General features: G+C 41.1%; 2 protein-coding genes across 2 annotated transcripts in view; both read right to left on the bottom strand.

Moving 5' to 3' along the window:
* The window catches only part of chmp7 (charged multivesicular body protein 7), a 4,366-nt gene extending 1,223 nt beyond the window's left edge, over positions 1-3,143 (bottom strand). Inside the window, exons 1-9 of the mRNA XM_060880903.1 lie at positions 2,982-3,143; positions 2,230-2,517; positions 1,875-2,046; positions 1,596-1,781; positions 1,371-1,504; positions 911-959; positions 630-749; positions 301-399; positions 114-171 (exon numbers count right to left, since the gene is read on the bottom strand). Of these exons, the coding sequence (XP_060736886.1) occupies positions 114-171; positions 301-399; positions 630-749; positions 911-959; positions 1,371-1,504; positions 1,596-1,781; positions 1,875-2,046; positions 2,230-2,517; positions 2,982-3,007 (1,132 nt within the window). The 5' untranslated portion in view covers positions 3,008-3,143. The remainder of the gene's footprint in view (positions 1-113; positions 172-300; positions 400-629; positions 750-910; positions 960-1,370; positions 1,505-1,595; positions 1,782-1,874; positions 2,047-2,229; positions 2,518-2,981) is intronic.
* Positions 3,144-4,612: 1,469 nt separating this feature from the next.
* Positions 4,613-19,861, bottom strand: lgi3 (leucine-rich repeat LGI family, member 3). Its single transcript, XM_060880675.1, has 9 exons — positions 19,533-19,861; positions 17,403-17,474; positions 15,163-15,234; positions 13,267-13,338; positions 13,063-13,134; positions 10,673-10,842; positions 9,908-10,072; positions 8,927-9,017; positions 4,613-6,918 (listed from the first exon to the last, which is right to left on the bottom strand). The coding sequence occupies exons 1-9, from the start codon at positions 19,754-19,756 to the stop codon at positions 6,189-6,191; spliced, it is 1,668 nt and encodes a 555-aa protein (XP_060736658.1). The 5' UTR covers positions 19,757-19,861; the 3' UTR covers positions 4,613-6,188.
* Positions 19,862-20,000: the final 139 nt, after the last annotated feature.

Here is a 20,000-nt window from a genome sequence, read left to right as displayed (position 1 = left end):
AAGGAATAATGGCACAGAGAGCTGTCGTCATCGTCGATTAACGATTACTGAGTATGACGATTTAAAAAAATCCATAAAAATTAGCAGAAAAGGTGAACATAATGTTGACATACTTGAGTCTAAAGCTCCTCCAGCCAGAGTCTGGTTAACTTCGTCCTGAGTGTCACACAGCTGAGAGGGAGGCAAAGAAGAAGAAACAAAAGACACCAATGTAACCAGAAGAGCTCTATGATAGAAAAACTCAATTACACTCACACACTCACACACACACACACACACACACTTATTAAACTCTCTCACCTCCTGAATCTGATCAACCAGGTTCTCAGCTCTCTCAATGGTTATTCCCTTCAGTGAAATCCTCAGAGCTGCTACACCTGCCTGGTATGCTTGCATCACCTACAGTGAGCCAGCGCGTGCGCACACACACACACACATATACACATACATATACACATACACACACAAACATACATACACACACATACACGTTAATATATAATATATATATTATATAACAAATTTCATTTGGAAAAATAAACCATTTTCATTATTAAATATTAAAATACCCCTAGATGCACAAGTGTCCTTGCAATTGAAATGTGAATTAATATTTAAGTGTATTTTACCAGACGATCAGTCTGTGAGCTCGCTATCCTGTCCAGGATTCCTTTCACTGTTTCTAACTGAACATACAGCCGATCGGCTTTGCCCTCTACCCGCTTTTTACCCCTTAGACATCTTAATGCCTGGGTGAGAGAGAGAGAGAGATCTGTTAAAAAAAACCTGGTTATAAGTAATCCATAATAATATATACCATTAATATATACCAAAATCCTTATTGGATGCACATTTGTCAAAAAGTTCTAAAAACTAATCAGAAAGATTAAATGTAATAACGTCCTCATACCTGTTGCTTCTTCCCCTCTTTTAGCAGAGTCTTTGCCTGTTCTTTACAGCTGAAAATACAAGCGATAATATAAACAAAAATTTGCCTCATTAACTAAATTCCAATTCAATTTATATTACAAACATAAGCACAAAAGTCTTCGGCTTAGAAGTAAAGAGCCACTATGGGAAGAGAGAAAGAGGGAAGGCACTATGGGATGAGTGGATGGGGTGGGGCAGTGTCGGGGGTGGAAGGAATGAGGTATTATGGAAGGGGTATATGGGCTGAGGCACTGTGAGAGAGGTGGATTGAGTGAGGCACTGTTGGGGGTGTGGATGGAGTGAGGCACTGTTGGGGGTGTGGATGGAGTGAGGCACTACAGGAGGGATGAAAGGGGTTAGTTTCTCTTATTCATTATGCATGTGTGTAAAAAAAGAATTCAAGAAAACTCTACTTCTTTATACAAATCAATCTGACTTACTTCTCCACTTCTTGCCCCAGGGCTTCAACTCTTTCTTCCAGCAGCTTCTTGCTACGCTGGAGCTGGTAGATTCCCAGATCCACCTCACTGACCGGAGACACGCGGCCCTCTCCTGCCTGACTGAACTTCACCAGCTGGACACAAGGGTAGTTAATGCAGTGTAAATCAGAAAAAAGAAACATGCAAGGCTTTGAAATCCGTATTGCTACACTGCACCTCACCAACCTTTTCCCCTTCATGGAGCGAGACGGTGATGTGTTTCTCCCTCTGGAGCTGCAGCAGCGCGAGACACAGTGTGGTCTCATCAGGACAGATATGAGAGGAGAAAGAGCGCAGCTCCTGAAATAAGAGCAGAGAGCGCCCTGCGAGAGGAGAACTCCGATAGGCAGCCATCAGTGCTGCAGCTTTCTCCTGTAACACGCAGGAGATTTAACACTTAAATACCAGGCTCTGTGTTTGTGCAACTGGTACTCAGACTGGAGTCTTAAACTGGGAGAAACTTACTTTAACTAATTCGATTACCACAAACGACTCCTCGAGCGGAACTCGCCCACTGCCCAGTAGAGCGGATAGTGTCCACTTCAGAGGTCTGACCAGCAACAACCCGACACCCCACGACAACCAGCCGGAATCTACGTTAGCAGCAAAGTCGGATTCTTTCTGCACTTTGCCACTTCTGTAAGGAAAATGCAAACATAAGAAAACAGAAACGATTACCTGAAAGACTCATCACTTTGAAAACCAGTGTGTGGTATTCAAAAAAAAGTACATCAAACCTATATCATTAGACATTAAAATTAAAGTGAGTGGATTTGTCCATCAATATCACATCCAGTTGTACTGTAAACAACTGCAGTACCTGATCATACACTGTATAACGGTGATTAGGCCCATAGGAACGTTCCCCTTTCGCCGAAAGCTTTCGTTCAGCTCCTGCAAGCTCGTACACACAAACCCACGCTGTCTGCAGCTCTGCACCACCAAAGGCGTCCAGAAGTTCATCTTGTCGTCCCAGTCACTCGGATCGACCTCTCGGTTCGCTTTGAAAGCAGAAAACAAGAAAGCCATCCGTTTGTCATCTTCCCAGGCAGGTGGAAACTCGAAGGATGCCTTGCCGTCTTTCTGCTGAATAGAAACCGGCATCGTGCTACAAAAACAAAGGGAGAATTTCATAATCAAAATCATAAAACAAAAACAATAATATATAACATAATCAATAAAAGCCTGCTATGTAACTAAAACACATTTTACACAATTTATCTAATCAAATCTGTCTGATATGTAAAAGGGATGAACTCCAACATTAAAATAAGTATATCTTTAAACTAAAATGTATTAGATTTCATTTTATTTTTGGACACATTTCACTAGCTTTATATTCAGGGCCACATTAAGTGTCTGTAAGGTAGAAAACACATGAAACTACTCTTGATCTATAGAGATACAGTAACACAAGCCATAAGGATTAGAATCTATTACAGATACATACATAAGCCTACAGAAATACCATGTAAGTGAGTCATTAATACACTGAGACACAGCAGAAGACAGAAGAAACACAGCTGAAATGTTTACACTAATAGCAAAGGTTAAGTATTTATATCGACTAACCTTAATCGTACGTTTGAAATAAGCATTAGCAGATAAACTAATCCACATTAACGCCTTCCTAGAGCTTTAGATAAGTTGGTAAACAACCGACATGTTTGTTTAGAGCAAAATAAACAAATCTCGCCTCCGCTTTTCCTATTGTAGTGTTTTGGTTTTGCTACATAGGCCGTATCCTGAATGACTATCAAGAGCACTTGGTAGGCTTCGAAATATTATGGAATAGCACCCTAGATAGTGCGCACTATACATCCGATATAGAGTGGTTTGAGTTGCAGCCAGACAACCCGGAAAAACAGCAGAACTCCTTCGTCTTCCTTTATCTTAGTCTTAACTTTGGTGGTGACGCGCCACCTGTCGGTTTGGAGTAAAGGCAATGGAAGCTCTATCAATGCTAAACCACAGAGAGAAATTCGAAATAAAACTAGAATTAGAATAAAGATTCATTTCAGGATATTGTTAGGAATTTTGTCTCATACCGAGAGCTGTATTATATTTAAGGAAATGATATATTATGCAGAATATTCAAAGAAAGGACAAGAGAATATTAACTTTTTTTTATATATATATATATTTACTTTTTGTTAACTTTTATGGATATGGATATAACTTTTTTTTTTTTTTTTACAGACCTTCATGAATAAAATACACTAAAACATACTTATAATTCTCCTTATCTTAATATGCCGAACAATTATGGGATCTATTTTTTTCGTACTTGACTTTACTGTTTGTTTGTTTGTTTGTTTGTTTACATTTTCTCATTTATGTCTGCAGAGCATCTATTCAAGTTTATTCATCACCGAAAACAATTCAATTCCAAACTTTACACCCCAATACTTTACTTCGAGTTTGCATTCTTGCTGTAAAAACTTTTTGCAGAAAAACTATTCGAATTGGTCAAATTACAAATGACTTTCTACGACCTCTGTTCTCATGTTCGAAGCATGTGAATCAAAGATGGCTGAATGTGTGTTGTGATGATGTCACACAACTCAAATCTTCAGGAAAATATCACGGCTCTAAAGTGACGTGACGTGACGTGACATACGGCTAAGTATGGTGACCCATACTCGGAATTCATTCTCTGCATTTAACCCATCCAATGTGCACACACACACCATGAACACACACCCGGAGCCTCAGTCAGTTCGGTGCCTCAGTCATGGTATTGCTGGCCCAAGACTCAAACCCACAACCTTAGGGTTAGGAGTCAAACTCTCTAACCATTAGGCCACGACTTCCCCCCTAGGAATTTACGATGACAGAATTTACTGCAAAATCACTGGGACTGAATATTCCCGGTAAGATTTTGCTGCTACAAATCACAATAGTCTATTGTTCAATAGCTTTCCCACATAACACTGTTCTCTTGTCCTATGTGTCTATGTATCTTCTGTTCTGCGTCTCACACTGTTGCGTCTGTCCAGTTTATGTAGTCTTGTGTGCTGTACCACTGTATTATTGTGTTGTGTTATGGTTCTGGAGAAACCCCATTTTGTTCCAGTGTTTTCAAGGTATATAGAGGAATGACAACGAAAACCCACTTGACTTGGCTTGACATATTTGACCCCCCTTTTTCACATTTATAAAAACTCAGAACCAGAACAAAAATCATCCTGATTGACAACAGATGGTGAGAAAGTATAGTATAAATTTATTTGTAATATTGACAACAAACGTTTGTGACGGTTCATGTTAGTCACGGTTCCTCCACATGCTCAGTCTTAAGGACAACCCGAAGAGACAGAGATGCTTGTTTTTCCAGTAGTTTCAGTGAACAGAATGACAATAAGTTTGTACTTTGCAATCTTGCAGGATGGGAGAAAGTGTGTAGATGAAAATAGGATGAAATAATATTGTTATAACTACATAGAAAGTATTCTAGTTATTAGTCTAGCACAGCACATGCACATAAAATCTGCATGAAAATCTGCAACTCTTATAGCGCAAACAGATTTTGGACATAAACTTTGTTGAGGCCTGGAGATAAAAAACATGAACCTGGGAAAAAAGTATGGATTCAAATATACTATGATGTTTAAAGCATTTATATGTTTAAGTTTAAATCTTATCTATTGTTTATAACAAGTATATTACTTTGGTCAAATCTTGGTCATTTGTAATCTGTATTTTCTGGAAAGACCCGTCAAATTGACTGTAAACAAAAAAAATAATGTCTATTCCATGCTTAATAGTGTGCTTCATATTCGAGGAACTGTCAAACGGTCTACTTTAATAGGAACATCTGAACGCCTATTCATGCATACAATTATCCAGTCAGCCAATCCAGATGTTGTAACCCTAGACCTGCATCAGGGTTCAAAGTGTGCATTTTGATATGCTTTTCTGCTGGCCATGTTTGTATAGCGTTGTTACTGAAGTCACTGAATGCTTCCCATCAGACTTACTGCCCATTCTCCTCCAAGCTTCTTATCAACAAGGCGGTTTTTCTTTGCATCAGGACCTGAACAGCTGCTCCCTGGATGTATTCGGTGTAAACTGCATTGGCTGATTGGCAGATGCTCCTAATAAATTTAATAGTGAATGTAGATCTTGTTTTACTTTGAACTCCGGTTTCAATTACTGTCATTCATTCATTCATTCATTTTCTACCGCTTATCCGAACTACCTCGGGTCACGGGGAGCCTGTGCCTATCTCAGGCGTCATCGGGCATCAAGGCAGGATACACCCTGGACGGAGTGCCAACCCATCGCAGGGCACACACACACTCTCATTCACTCACACAATCACACACTACGGACAATTTTCCAGAGATTCCAATCAACCTACCATGCATGTCTTTGGACCGGGGGAGGAAACCGGAGTACCCGGAGGAAACCCCCGAGGCACGGGGAGAACATGCAAACTCCACACACACAAGGCGGAGGTGGGAATCGAACCCCCAACCCTGGAGGTGTGAGGCGAATGTGCTAACCACAAAGCCACCGTGCCCCCCTCAATTACTGTCATATTTACTGTATATGTATAAGCTTATATCCAGGAGAGATTTACTGAGCAGTGTCCAGGTCTATTCTTGAAAGGTAAGAGAGCATGCTAACTAATATTCTGATTTTTCCAATGTCTAAACTTTAAAAACCTGTCCAAAAGAATAGTATATAAACCGAATCTGAAACCAAAGCCAGGCAAGGTATTGATCTCTTTTAACAAATCAATTTTCCTTGGATGAAAACATCTTTAGTTTCATGTTACTTGGCACTGAGGTCCACCAGTAGATGCTGATATGCTACAGTCTTTCCTTTAAAGCTGGCAACCAGCAGGATATCTTTGTTGTCAATGGAGACCAGGCTAAATCCACGAGGTGCCAAAACGTTGAGCTCCTGGAAAGGCTGAAAGCGCTGTGTGAGCTCGTCCCACAGGTAGATCCGTGAGAATGAGTAATCGCTGCCCAGAACCAGGTACTGTCTCACTCCTACGCAAAATGGTTGCAGTGCCATTGAGCCGCGCGAAGGGAGCGTCTGGATCTCCACAAAGCGCTGGCTTTCCCATCGCACGAGCCTCGAGTCTCCAATGAACCGCATCAGGCAGAGGTAGAGTGCCTGATGGGCCCAGAAGTGCTTGACCAAGTGGACATCGCTTGCATATGGGATTTGTGAGTGGAAGACAAACTGCTGTGTTCCACGGTTCCACTGGTACACCATCGGAGGCTGCGAGGAGCTCGAGAGGATTAGCCGAGCCTTTCCTTCTGCCTCCAGGAAGTGTATGTGTGTGTCGCGGTGCCACGGGTGAAGCGACTGGTGTGAGTAGAAGCCATTGCTGTTCCATTGGTAGATGCTCGTGGAGCCTGCCTTTGAGCTGTCCACTACAGCAAAGTACCAGAGTCCTTCAATCTGAAAGGTCTCAATGAAATTGGGTTTGCGGACACGGCTGGCGTCAATGTCCTGGATTTTCACAAACTGCAAAGGGCCTTCTTCCCACCTGCATGAATGACATTTGCTCTGCATTTGTTATTAAGAAGAATAGAATTGTGCCATAATGCAATGTAATGTTCAAAAGAAGGGAATGATAATGTTAAAAAAAGAAAGATTTTTAGCACTTTACCTGATTAGTATTTCCTTATCTACATATTGAACTAAATCACAGAAAATGCTATTCCCAAACAACAGTATTTTTATCTAAATAAAAACAGAAGTGAATATTGAGTGCATTACATTTACAGAATTTGGCAGCCAACCTTAACACTTATATCTCATTTTATACAACTGATCGTTAAGGGCCGTGCTCAGGGGTCCGGCAGTGGCCGCTCGGTGGACCTGGGATTTGAATTCACAATCTTCTAATTATTAGTCTAACACTTTTAGCACTAAGCTTCAACATCACACTTTTCCTCAATCTCACAATCTTGCAACTGGACAGGTGCGTTTGCTTGCTGTTAAAGAGAATAATTTTTATTAATGTTCAATATAAAAAGACATTTTTCATCAATTCAACATTCAACTATCTACAGTATATTCACTGGGATGCCAGTGGATACAAATTCTTAGAATGGTTAATATATGCCACTTTTGGTTTGCAACCAAAACCACTTTTCAACCACTTTTGGTTTTTAACCAAAAGACCAAAAAAAGGATGAAACTTGCAAGCTGAAAAAAAGATTAAATAAAGCAAACAAAGCATCAAATCTAGCGATAATGATATGGACGTTAGACACCTGATGCGTATGAGGATTACACTGAAAAGCTACTGCTATGCTGTTTTGTTGTATTGTTATCTTCATTTTGCGATTGCCACTGCCAACCAGCAGCTCCTGACTACACCTGATATTACAACATGGCACCCACCTGTACTGTAAACCTAATATAGTATATAGTATAACTGCTTGTTTTAAAGGTGGGGTCTCCGATTTTTAAGAAATGCTTCAGAAAACTGAGTCGGGCCGAAAACTAAACAAAAATCAAAACAAACGTGTAGCCAATGAGCAGAAAGGGGCGTGTCTTGTCAATATGTGCGGAGAGAGTGTTCAGTGCGCATGTGTGACATTAGCAGAAAGTGGTTTTAACATTGACATGGAGCATAAAAACAGAGAAAGAAAGCGAAGAAAGGCTTCCGATAAGGTAAGAAGTAGGACGTGTTAATATAGGATCAGCTTTCCAGCGCTGGAGAGAACTGAAGGAGCGGGAAGTTGGTCACATATTCACAGATTGGAGTTTCCCGAGTCAATAACTCCTGAGCTAAACGCTGTTACTACACAAATAACACCTCTTTTCTATCGTAGTAATGTAGAGACGCAGCTACAACTGTGTTTTGTGTAGTAACAGCGTTTAGCTCAGGAGTTATTGACTCGGGAAACTCCAATCTGTGAATATGTGGCCAACTTTACTTAAGACGCCGAGGCGCTTTTTTCCTTCTCGATAGGTGAGTAACGTTGGTTTTGCTTTGTTTCACAGAACTAATATATGCCTTTGTCCTTTGCATGATTATGCTTGTGTGTCATTTTTGCTTGTTTGTTTATCTGCAATCGTATTGTTCTTCCCTTCAGCTATGATAAAGACACATTTCTTTCCAGTAGTTGCCTGGGTTATGTATGTATGTGTGGGCGGAGCTATCAATACAGGGGTGGGACCCATTTGGGTTAGGGGCGTGTTTGTTTTGGTGATTTTATATGTCAACATTGGCTTTCAAACATCGGAGACCCTGCCTTTAAGGCCATCGGGCTCTGACTGATTAAATCATTACTTGAGTTTTTTTTAATGGTGATTAGCAAACAATTAGCAAAAATCAGCCTCCAGGAATGATCACATAGCACGGGTTATAAATGTCCTATCTCAATTGTTATTCTGTCGATCAGAAAAAAAACACATCTTTGTTAATTCTATAAAAGAAATTACACATAATATTCCAGCTATTTTTGTATTATTTCGGTTATATTAACACAATCCCCATATACTGTATGGTCATAATTGTCTTTTAACTCTGAGACTCTTACTTGTAGATATGGGATCCTCCAAAGAGTTGGGCTACCACCATGTAGAGTGTGTTGTTGATCACCACGGGCTTGCAGTAGACTGCAGATCGAGCTGGAACATAACATAACACACTACGTCTCACAGGGAATCGAAGATGAATTCTGCAGGTACAGTTTGCGTACATAATTTGAGGAGTAAACTAAAGACCTGAATGATAACTTCATAAAATATCTTCATACATTTCACAAGTGACGTGACATACGGCTAAGTACAGTGACCCATACTCAGAATTCGTTCTCTGCATTTAACCCATCCACAGCAGTGAACACACACACCGTGAACACACACCAGGAGCAGTGGGCAGCCATTTATGCCGGGGAGCAGTTTGGGGGAGTTCGGTGCCTTGCTCAAGGGCACCTCAGTCGTGGCCGGCCCGAGACTCGAACCCACAACCTTAGGGTTAGGAGTCAAACTCTCTAACCATTAGGCCACGACTTCCCGCAAACGTCATCATCTTACTTGTACCACAGTACTGCCGAATTCTCAAATCTGATTGGTTACCAGGTGACGTCATTGTAATATCACCACAGCATCCTGTCGTTGATCATTTTCCTATAACAGCAAGCCATGTCATGATTAATCCCTCTGATATCTCCTTTCCTTTTCCCCAGCCAGAGTGATTAACCTCCTCTTTCACATCACCCATCTCTTTCAGCAAGGTCCATTACTTTAAAAGCAGCTTGAGTGGAGCAAGGATAGAGTGGAGTAAGTATAGAGCGGATGCTTTTAGTCACACTGTAACGTGGAAAGAGATCAAGAGGGCAGGGAACTTTTATGCTTCAGTTGCTGACAAGATTTGATTCACTAAAAGCTTTCTGTAAATCCCAGGAATTGTTTAATCCAAGCCTGTCATACAGAATGTTAACTTAAATCTTCAGAAGCTTATTTAGCATGTATGTTGTAAGCATGGCTTACATGACAAAAAAAAAACGTCGACTTACACGTGATGTTGTAATGGGTCCGGAAAAGCATGTTCACGTGATCCCAGATGTAAACGGCACATATTCCCGTGTTGGGTTGAGCGAACACCTCGTATAGGTCATCGTTAAAGTCGTACGCCTCCACAGAGAGGGACTGGAATGGGTAGGTCTCATATGAAGCAAAATCTGAGGATAGATTCAAATTAAAAGTGCATGAGTGTTCACCCCCGTGAACTTTTTCACATATTGTATTATTAAGCTGTTTTTTTCTTAAATCAAGAGCAGAGGATCGAAGTTTGGAAATATATGTACAGCAGACCGTTCCATAATTTAGCAATTTTCCTGCATGAGTTTGTATCCGGGGGGCACGGTGGCTTAGTGGTTAGCACGTTCGCCTCACACCTCCAGGGTTGGGGGTTCGATTCCCGCCTCCGCCTTGTGTGTGTGGAGTTTGCATGTTCTCCCCGTGCCTCGGGGGTTTCCTCCGGGTACTCCGGTTTCCTCCCCCGGTCCAAAGCATGGTAGGTTGATTGGCATCTCTGGAAAGATTGTCCATAGTGTGTGATTGTGTGAGTGAATGAGAGTGTGTGTGTGCCCTGCGATGGGTTGGCACTCCGTCCAGGGTGTATCCTGCCTTGATGCCCGAGGACGCCTGAGATCCTGAGGCACAGGCTCCCCGTGACCCGAGGTAGTTCGGATAAGCGGTAGAAAATGAGTGAGTGAGTGAATGAGTTTGTATCCCTCAGCTGAGGAGATCCCAGGATGGCCAAAGCGCTCCTTCCATACCTGCACTAATACAGTTGAAGTCTCGCGGTGTTAAGTCCTGGATACGTCGACCCTGGAACTCGAAGGGACTGGCACAGTATATAGCCGGGACAGAGGTGTTTGTTTTCTCCATCCAGTCCACCAGCCACTTAATCTTACAGTCGCAGCGGAACGAATTCCCTCTCAGGTCTCTGAGAAAGCAGAACACGAGTTCTACATCAATAACACATGTAAAAATACTTAAGCGATAAGCAAACACGACGAGGCACAGGATAACGAAGCAGAGTTGCTGTTTCCACCTCGTAGGTCATTTGTTTCCTATAGCAGCAGATCCTGAGCTGATTTATTTCACAACAACAATTTTCCAATATGCCAATGATGAGGTTTTTTTATGATATAAAGACATAAAGAATGACTGTAACAGTTAATCATCGCTGTATAACACCAAGTCAATTAAACTTTAGGGACATCAGTCTGTTTAGAAAGCAGAAGGGATTGTTATTATGTTTGCTTTGTAGAAGCCAACATTCTGTTTTCATATTTAAGCTTAGACAAAGATTTATCAAGAGTAACTCCTCCTAGGGCTTTAGAGCCACATGCACCAAATTAGGATATGTTACAGACCCTGGTCTGAAGTTTGTTGCTATTACTTTTCTAAGCGATCCGAGTACCGGTACTTCCGGTACCGGATCTCAAAATGGCCTTTTTTCCCATAGACTCCCATTATAAACTTTGGAGGTTTATAACTCGGCAAGCTTTGGAACTATCTACACCGAACTCGGCCAGCTACTTTAGGGTGATACTCTGAACAAACTTTTATATTGGTGTACCGACTGGCCTTTCGGTTGTGCCGCAGCCCCGCCCCCAAAATATGCAAAATCAAAAAACTTTTTACAACATGGACATGTGACATATCAAAACACTCAGAACAATAAGGGGAACTTCCTCACGTGTATTCTGATGACGTCATGTGACGTCACGTGAAAATTAAAAATTAGCACAACATGGACTTGTGACATATCAAAACACTCAGCCCAATGTGGGGAACTTCCTCAAGAGTATTCGGATGACAACACATGCTCGTCTCCACTTACCTCCAAATGTTTTGGCACCCTATCTTTCTGTCTACTTGCTTCCAAAAGTAACACTGACCCTTATGTCCACTCGCCTCCAAAAAGCACCGGCCTTTGCGAATACTTGCCTCGTCAAAGCCAACATCAAAGTTTGTCATGACGAACTTTACAAATCTAGTTGATATTGGTTTCTATTGACCAACCGTCACATTATTCTGTTTTCAACCTGAATCCCACATTCATCATGATCCAACGAGTGAGTCAAGTGTTCCCTTCATTATTTCAGCCTTGTGCTGTATAATCATTGCATCTGCTACAAGTAACTTCTGTTTATTTTCGACAAAAATGTCTTATTTTTGTTTCTTGAAGTTAGATATAGAAAAATCCTCTTTCCTCTATAGAAAACTTTTCCATGGTGGTAAAGATAAAGCACGGATGCTGGAGACTTCTTTCATTAATGTTAAATAAAAACATATATACAGTAGAATTAAATATACATATAAAAAAGGTAATTAAAAGATCAGAATATTGATATAAACCTTCAAAATCATCAGATTTGGATTTTCAGATCAGATCAAATTCAGATCAGAAAAAATTCAACAAAGAAAAAAACCTGTTATAAGTTGAATTAAAACAGTCCTACATACAAGTATAATAAATGTTATGAATTATACATTTTTTTAATTACTTCATGACGTCATTCTTGGCAGTGGAAGAATTTTTCGGGATTCTCTCTCTCTATATCTCTATATATCTGACTGTGTTATAATCCATTATATTAAAGGTGCGGTGCACGATGTTTGAAAAATGCTTCGGAAAACTGAGTCGGGCCGAGTAACAAAACAAAGGTGTAGCCAATGAGCAGAAAGGGGCGTGTCTTGTTAATATGCGGTGGAGAGAGTGTTCAGTGCGCATGTCTGACATTAGCAGAAAGCGATTGATACATTGACATGGCGGATACCTGCCGTTACCTCTGCCTGGGGTTCTAGGTGTTGAATGTCGTCTTCCGTGTGAAACGGAGCTAAACCTTTCATGGTACAACACACAGTGCTACAAAAACACATTTGTATTACCATAGTATTACTCATTGAGTTCATTTATTGATAAAAATATCCCCTCGGCAAGCTGCCCCAGCAGGTTCCGCCATAATAGTTGCCTGGGTTACGTATGTGTGTGTGGGCGGAGCTATCAAAACAGGGGTGACACCCATTTGGGTTAGGGGCATGTTTGTTTTGGTGATTTTAAATGTCAGCATTGGTTTTCAAACATCATGCACCCCACCTTTAAGTGTTTTGGGGGAAAAATAATTATTCTGTAAGATGTTTAAAGAGGACTCACAGGTCAGTAAGGATGTCCTGGTGTTTGAGCAGTTCTCTGGGTAAAACCTGCAGGTTGTTGTTAGACAGAGATCTGCCAGAGGGAGAATAATACATAATACAGGGTGCTCTAGTCAAAAATGGTCAATTTATCATCAACAGCCCAGATTTCTATATACTGTGTATACAGAATGTTTGTATTACAGGAGGAGGATACTGTACATACAGGTGTGTTAAAGACTTCAAGCCTCTGAAAGTGTATTTGGACAGTGACTGAATGTCATTATTCTCAATAAACCTGCAGGGCAGAAAGAAAACGATGTTAAACAGACAGATTAAGAGAGAGTTAAAGTGACTATCAATTCCTCAATCCACAAGATAATGAAAGAAAGCTAAATACTGGGATTAAATGAATTACAATCATTAAGTTCAAAAGAAAGATAATTGGTAAAGATTGTGGATAGAATGACATGCTGTCATGTCTTTCATCCTCTCTCTCTCTCTCTCTCTCTCTCTCTCTCTCTCTCTCTCTCTCTCTCTCTCTCTCTCTTTCTCTCTCTCTCCCTCTTCTCCCCTGTGGAAATCAATTAAGATTGCATAATAAATCGAGTACTTGGCTCTCTGTAATCTATGCATCACATTTATCTTATAAAACCTTTTAGCGTAATGACATCGAGGCTGCTGCAGTGTCCTCTCATCACTCTCTCACACCCACATGCTCTCTCTCTCTCTCTCGCTCTCTTTTAATAGATTTTAGAAAAAGACACGGTTCACCTCGTAGGATGGAGGATCCACAATCTAGCTAAGAATCTAGTTAAGAAAGAAGGAAGGAAGGAATGAAGGAAGGAAGGAAGGAAGGAATGTAATCTAGCTGAGAAAGAAAGAAAGAAAGAAAGAAAGAAAGAAAGAAAGAAAGAAAGAAAGCACAAGCAAAGCAAAAGAAAGAAAGAAAGAAAGAAAGAAAGAAAGAAAGAAAGAAAGAAAGAAAGTAAGAAAGAAAGGAGCTTTTCACAGACACAGAGATTGTCAGTGAGTAAAAGTCTGTTGTAATATAACTGTAGATCAGACTCCAGTCTCTGTGCTGTTAATTCAGAGGTTTGTCACAAATACACTTACATACTAAACGACTGGCGAACATCTGGCCATATAACATCTGGCCATATAACATCTGGTCATATAACATCTGGTCATATAACATCTGGCCATATAACATCTGGTCATATAACATCTGGTCATATAACATCTGGTCATATAACATCAGGCCATATAACATCTGGCCATATAACATCTGGCCATATAACATCTGGTCATATAACATCTGGTCATATAACATCTGGTCATATAACATCAGGCCATATAACATCTGGTCATATAACATCTGGCCATATAACATCTGGTCATATAACATCTGGTCATATAACATCTGGTCATATAACATCTGGTCATATAACATCTGGCCATATAACATCTGGTCATATAACATCTGGTCATATAACATCTGGTCATATAACATATATAACAGCCTCCAGTTATAGATTAGAGAGCAAAGCTGCGCTGCAGCAATTAAGAAAATGTCGAGCTCAGCACTGAGACTGACTGGAGCAGAGACAAGATCGATACCACACACACACACACACACACACACACACACACACACGGCACACACATACACACACATACACATGCACACACGCTCACACACACACTCAGTCTGTTCACACATCTCCCTCTTTCTTTCTTTGCTTATTTATTTTTCCTCTTCTTTGTTTATTTGTTTATTTCATTCATTCATTATTTCTTTCTTTTTGTTTGTTTGTTTGTTTGTTTGTTTCTTTCCTTTTCTTTGTTAGTTTCCTTCTTACTTTTTGTTTGTTTTTCTTTCTTTCTTTTTCCTCTGTGTTTGTTTGTTTAATCCATTTATCCTTTCTTTCTTTCTTTCTTTCTTTCTTTCTTTCTTTCTTTCTTTCTTTCTTTCTTTCTTTCGTTGTTTTCTTTGTTTCTTTAACACTATCTGTCTATCTATATTCTTATTTTGTTTTCCTTCTTTCTTTTCCCTCACTTTCTCCCTCCCTCCTTCCTTCATAGCTTTATTGCTCTGGATTTCAGTAATGTTCAGACTCACAGATATTGCAGGTGCGAGAGGCCAGCGAAGGCATCATCAGCAATCACAGTGAAAGTGTTGGAATTCAGCAAACTGCAGGAGAGAGAGAGAGAGAGAGAGAGAGAGAGAGAGAGAGAGAGAGAGAGAGAGAGAGAGAGAGAGAGAGAGAGAGAAAAGAATAGACACTGGAATTAGAACAGATCTTTTATAGGTTCTGTCCCACATGACACCTGAAGCCCTGCTCTCTGCACTTTGGTTGTGAAACTGTGAGAGATCAAAGACGTGAATTGAAATTTATTACTGTCCCATGTTATAATATAACAGCTGAATCCTGCTCCCTTTGACCACACATACACACACACACACACACACACACACAGACACACACACACACAAACTCACACACAGACACTTGTAGCCAGAACAGAGCAGCTATTGTTGATTGAGTATGAGGAGTGTGTAGAGGTTGCTGGCTGTGTTGAGTGCAGAAGTGACGCTGCCCCTGTCACTGATACACACCACACTGCACACTGTGTCCCAGTGCAGAAAACAAAATCTGTATGGTGTTTAAATGATTTCTCAGGGATATGATCAGGGCTGGGGGCACGGTGGCTTAGTGGTTAGCACGTTCGCCTCACACCTCCAGGGTTGGGGGTTCGATTCCTGCCTCCGCCTTGTGTGTGTGGAGTTTGCATGTTCTCCCTGTGCCTCTGGGGTTTCCTCCGGGTACTCCGGTTTCCTCCCCCGGTACAATGACATGCATGGTAGGTTGATTGGCATCTCTGGAAAATTGTCCGTAGTGTGTGATTGCGTGAGTGAATGAGAGTGTGTGTGTGCCCTGCGATGGGTTGGCACTCCGTCCAGGGTGTATCCTGTCTTGATGCCCGATGACGCCTGAGATAGGCACAGGCTCCCCATGACCCGAGGTGGTTCGGATAAGCGGTAGAAGATGAATGAGTGAGAGAGAGTGATGATCAGGGCTGAAACAAAATTGGCTCAGAGTTTGTTTGTTTTTTGCCATATTATGGGTAATTAATAATGTAAATTTTACACTTTGTAATTTTTATGTTCCTGTAAAGCTGCTTTGAGATCATGTCCATAGTTACAAGCGAAAAAGAAATAAAACTGAATTCACTCACTCACTCACTTTCTACCGCTTATCCGAACTACCTCGGGTCACGGGGACTGAATTGAATTTAATCTTTTAGATTGTGAGTGTGAAAGAGGATGATATGAGTGTGCAGTTTGTGTGTGTGTGTGTGTGCGAGAGAGAGAGAGAGAGAGAGGGAGAGAGAGAATGAGAGAGAGAGATAAAAACTGAGCACTTCATTTCTGCGAGCACTGAGCCGATCGTTTTTAATTCCCACTCCGTGATTCAGCTCTGTGCACTTTTCATCTGCTTTCTATTAAACCTACTAAATAATTACTCATCACTATCGCTCTAATAGTCATATCCTCACTGATCGTATCGCGTCGGCCTTCAAGATTCCAGTGTCAGCACAAAGAAACTTCCTGGTTTCCATCCCATCTGGCTGCTGGAACACCTGAGCTCCATCAACATTTTGTCATATGCTGTGTTTTTCTTTCTGTCATTTTTTTTCTTCACACAAGCAAAAAAATGTTGCAGCAAGATATATATATATATATATATATATATATATATATATAAATACACACTCACCGGCCACTTTATTAGGTACACCTTACTAGCACTGGTGTGGTCTTCTGCTGCTGTAGCACATCCGCCTCAAGGTTCGACGTGTTGTGCGTTCAGAGATGCTCTTCTGCATACCTCGGTTGTAACGAGTGGTTATTTGAGTTACTGTTGCCTTTCTATCAGCTCGAACCAGTCTGGCCATTCTCCTCTGACCTCTGGCATCAACAAGGCATTTGCGCCCACAAACCTGTCGCTCACTGGATATTTTCTCTTTTTCGGACCATTCTCTGTAAACTCTAGAGATGATCAGCAGTTTCTGAAATACTCAGACCAGCCCGTCTGGCACCAACAACCATGCCACGTTCAAAGTCACTTAAATCACCTTTCTTCCCCATTCTGACGCTGGGTTTGAACTGCAGCAGATCGTCTTGACCATGTCTACATGCTTAAATGCATTGAGTTGCTGCCATGTGATTGGCTGATTAGAAATTTGCGTTAACGAGCAGTTGGACAGGTGTACCTAATAAAGTGGCCAGTGAGTGTATATATATATATATATATATATATATATATATATATATATATATATATATGTTGTACTTACAGGAACTGCAGCAAGTGGAGGTGAGAAAACGCTCCTTCTGGGATTTCAGTGAAGCCTGCGTTCACCATCGTCCTACGGAGGAAAAGAACAACGTTATATAAGTTAGACAGATAGTGTAAAGAGGTCAGGGCTGAATTGATATATTTAATATATTCTGCATGCTTTTCAAGGGTTTTCAACATAATTGTAATAATTTTCTCATTTCAGATCTAGAATTTGTTTTTCAGTTGACTTTAGGGTAACGTTCTCTCCAGGGACACTAGATGAAAAATAAGCTTTGGCTAAATCTGATGCATTCGCAGTCGTTTTTTTTTACAAATAATAATAATTCCCCGCAATGAGACACCGGCAACGTCTCTTCCTGGAGCAGATTTAAATCTCATCCACTAAGACATACAGTTAATCCGTGCCCTTAACAGTGATCCGTGAATTCAGCCGTTCCACGACTTCCGCCCTCTTGAGTAATTATTCATACAGACGGATGCTAAGTTGCTCTGAGGAAGGGTTTTAATCTCTCAGAAGTAGGTCATGACTCTGGATACGTACGTCTTTGAGTCTTCGTTGCTTGGAAGAAAAAAAAATAATCAGGGCACCAGAACTATATACATTTTACTTCATGTCAGGCTACGGATACTTCTGTGGATCTCAGACACTGATACACGATAGAGAGACAACGAGATGTTAATGTGATTTGAGGTTTCTGTAGTCAACAGATACAGTATGAAGACGGAAATGAGACTAACGTAATAAACCATCCACGCATTGTTTTGTGATGTAGATATTTAACCAACGCATTATGGTTTGTGTGAATTAAGTGCATTAAACGCAGCAGCAACATAAACACACATCATCGGTGTTCTGTAATAAAGTGCATGAGGTCGTGAGGTCAGTCTACCGTAATGCTGGGATCGTCACGGCAACCGCATGTCTGTCTTCTCCTAAATGTGTCTGAAGGGAACTGTTCTTTTCTCACAAACTGTAACTCCATAGCTGCTAAACTTTAACCTATCAAAATAAAATGGTTGTAACAATTAAGTAAGACTGAATTAAAGCATGGCTTGGTGGCTTAGTGGTTAGCACGTTTGCCTCACACCTCCAGGGTCGTGGGTTCGATTCCCGCCTCCACCTTGTGTGTGTGGAGTTTGCATGTTCTCCCCGTGCCTCGGGGGTTTCCTCCGGGTACTCCGGTTTCCTCCCCCGGTCCAAAGACATGCATGGTAGGTTGATTGGCATCTCTGGAAAAATTGTCCGTAGTGTGTGATTGCGTGAGTGAATGAGAGTGTGTGTGTGTGCCCTGCGATGGGTTGGCACTCCGTCCAGGGTGTATCCTGCCTTGATGCCCGATGATGCCTGAGATAGGCACAGGCTCCCCGTGACCCGAGGTAGTTCGGATAAGCGGTAGAAAACGAATGGAATGGAATGAATTAAAGCAGTACAGGATGCTGGGATGAAGTGGAGTTACTGTTACCATAGCGATGATGATTAGTTTCCTAGAAACAGCACGACCAAAACTGTTTTATCCGTCTTCTGTGACAACAGCTTGCAGACAAATACAAGTTTGGATTTATTAAAAAAACGATAACTTAATCGTTATGTAATGTCTGTGAATAAACGCTAGGTTGAGGAAGGGTTTTTTTTTCACGTTAATACAAGAAAAAAAGTTGTCTTGCTAGTTGACTCTCTCTGCTGAGTTTTCCAACAAAACTCCTTCCGTCCTTGCAGTAAACATCACCACGTGAAGATTATAAATTTTTTGTTAAATCACACGTTTCGAATCTATTTATTATGAAACATAGATCACATGGAGCATCTGCCATACAAGTCCCTGACTTTGTTGTTAGTTTAGAAACCATAAGGTATTCCTTTATATAATCCTTATATGACCAGGACTACTGCCAATGATGCTGTTATAGAAAACTAATCAACACCTTCGGACCAATCAGAATTGTATACGATATAAATATTAACATTTAGAAATTAGAAGCATCTTGGTTTTATAAATATGACTTTAAAACACAATTTTACAGTAATGGAAAAAAGTCCACTAAAACTCTCAGCTGACTTCAGTGTACACAGTCCACTGTGCGTGTGTGTGTGTGTGTGTGTGTGTGTGTGTGTGTGTTCACTCACAGTGAAATGATGCCAGGTGGGAAGCTTTTGGGGATGGCTTTAGTGTCCACGCAGAAGGCACTGTCTTTGGTGCAAGAGCAGGTTGCTGGGCAGCGAGGAATTTTGGTGACTCTGCGTCCCTCGGCTATTCCCTGCGAACACACCAGAAGAAGAAAGAGAGATAGAGCTGCTGGCTTGATCCATCTCTTCCACCTCTGTGAATTCCTGCACTCTGATGTGGACATCTTCTCCTGGTACCGGTCCTAATCTTCTATGTCTCCGTTCAGTTGGAGAATGTAGTAGGGAGCTTCTTTGTCCAAGTGCTGGAAAAGATTGAAGCAATCTAGAAAAAGTGAGAGAGAGAAAAGGAGTAGAGGAATTCTTCTGGAGGAGAGGAAAGAATGAGAACTGGAGAGAGGCAGAGCCTGAGAGAGAGAGAGAGAGAGAGAGAGAGAGAGAGAGAGAGAGAGAGAGAGAAAGAGTGATGGC

The sequence above is a fragment of the Tachysurus vachellii genome, chromosome 11 (genome assembly GCF_030014155.1).
Source record: "Tachysurus vachellii isolate PV-2020 chromosome 11, HZAU_Pvac_v1, whole genome shotgun sequence".
In the NCBI taxonomy this organism is placed as follows: Eukaryota; Metazoa; Chordata; class Actinopteri; order Siluriformes; family Bagridae; genus Tachysurus; species Tachysurus vachellii.
This window is presented reverse-complemented; position numbering and strand designations above follow the sequence as displayed.